A 440-nucleotide genomic window follows, 5' to 3' on the forward strand; every position below is an offset into this window, starting at 1 on the left:
TTTAAATTGGATTTTATTTTTTTTTTACGAGAACCTTTTTTAATACAAAAATGGCAAATTCGACGGGTAAAAACCACGCAGACCAGCGGAGAAAGGGACTCGCTTTCCTGGACGAGCTGCGGCAGTTTCACCACAGCAGAGGGTGAGGAAAATGGGGAGATGGAACGGGAGGGGGGGAGGCTTTTAAACCGACCAGATCCAACTTCCAGCCCCTTCCCTGAAGGACACGGCAGCCCCAGCGAGGGGAGAAAAGGGGGCAGAGCTGACAAGTTGTGGTGTTTTGTGTGTATCTCCTTTGGCAGGTCTCCTTTTAAGAAGATCCCCGTAGTGGGTGGGAAAGAGCTGGATCTTCACGCTCTCTACACCAGAGTCACCACTTTAGGCGGATTTGGGAAGGTGAGTGGAAGTTTTAATTTGTGTTTCTCTCCCACTAACCTCTT

The 440-nt window shown here is 49.1% G+C and overlaps 1 protein-coding gene across 1 annotated transcript in view; it reads left to right on the forward strand.

The window, feature by feature from the left end:
- The first annotated feature begins 50 nt into the window (after positions 1–50).
- The window catches only part of ARID2 (AT rich interactive domain 2 (ARID, RFX-like)), a 102,338-nt gene continuing 101,948 nt past the window's right edge, over positions 51–440 (forward strand). Inside the window, exons 1-2 of the mRNA XM_010006287.1 lie at positions 51–142; positions 303–396. Coding sequence (XP_010004589.1) covers positions 51–142; positions 303–396 — 186 coding nt within the window. The remainder of the gene's footprint in view (positions 143–302; positions 397–440) is intronic.

The sequence above is a fragment of the Chaetura pelagica genome, unplaced genomic scaffold (assembly GCF_000747805.2).
Source record: "Chaetura pelagica isolate M959 unplaced genomic scaffold, ChaPel_1.0 scaffold108, whole genome shotgun sequence".
Lineage (NCBI taxonomy): Eukaryota > Metazoa > Chordata > Aves > Apodiformes > Apodidae > Chaetura > Chaetura pelagica.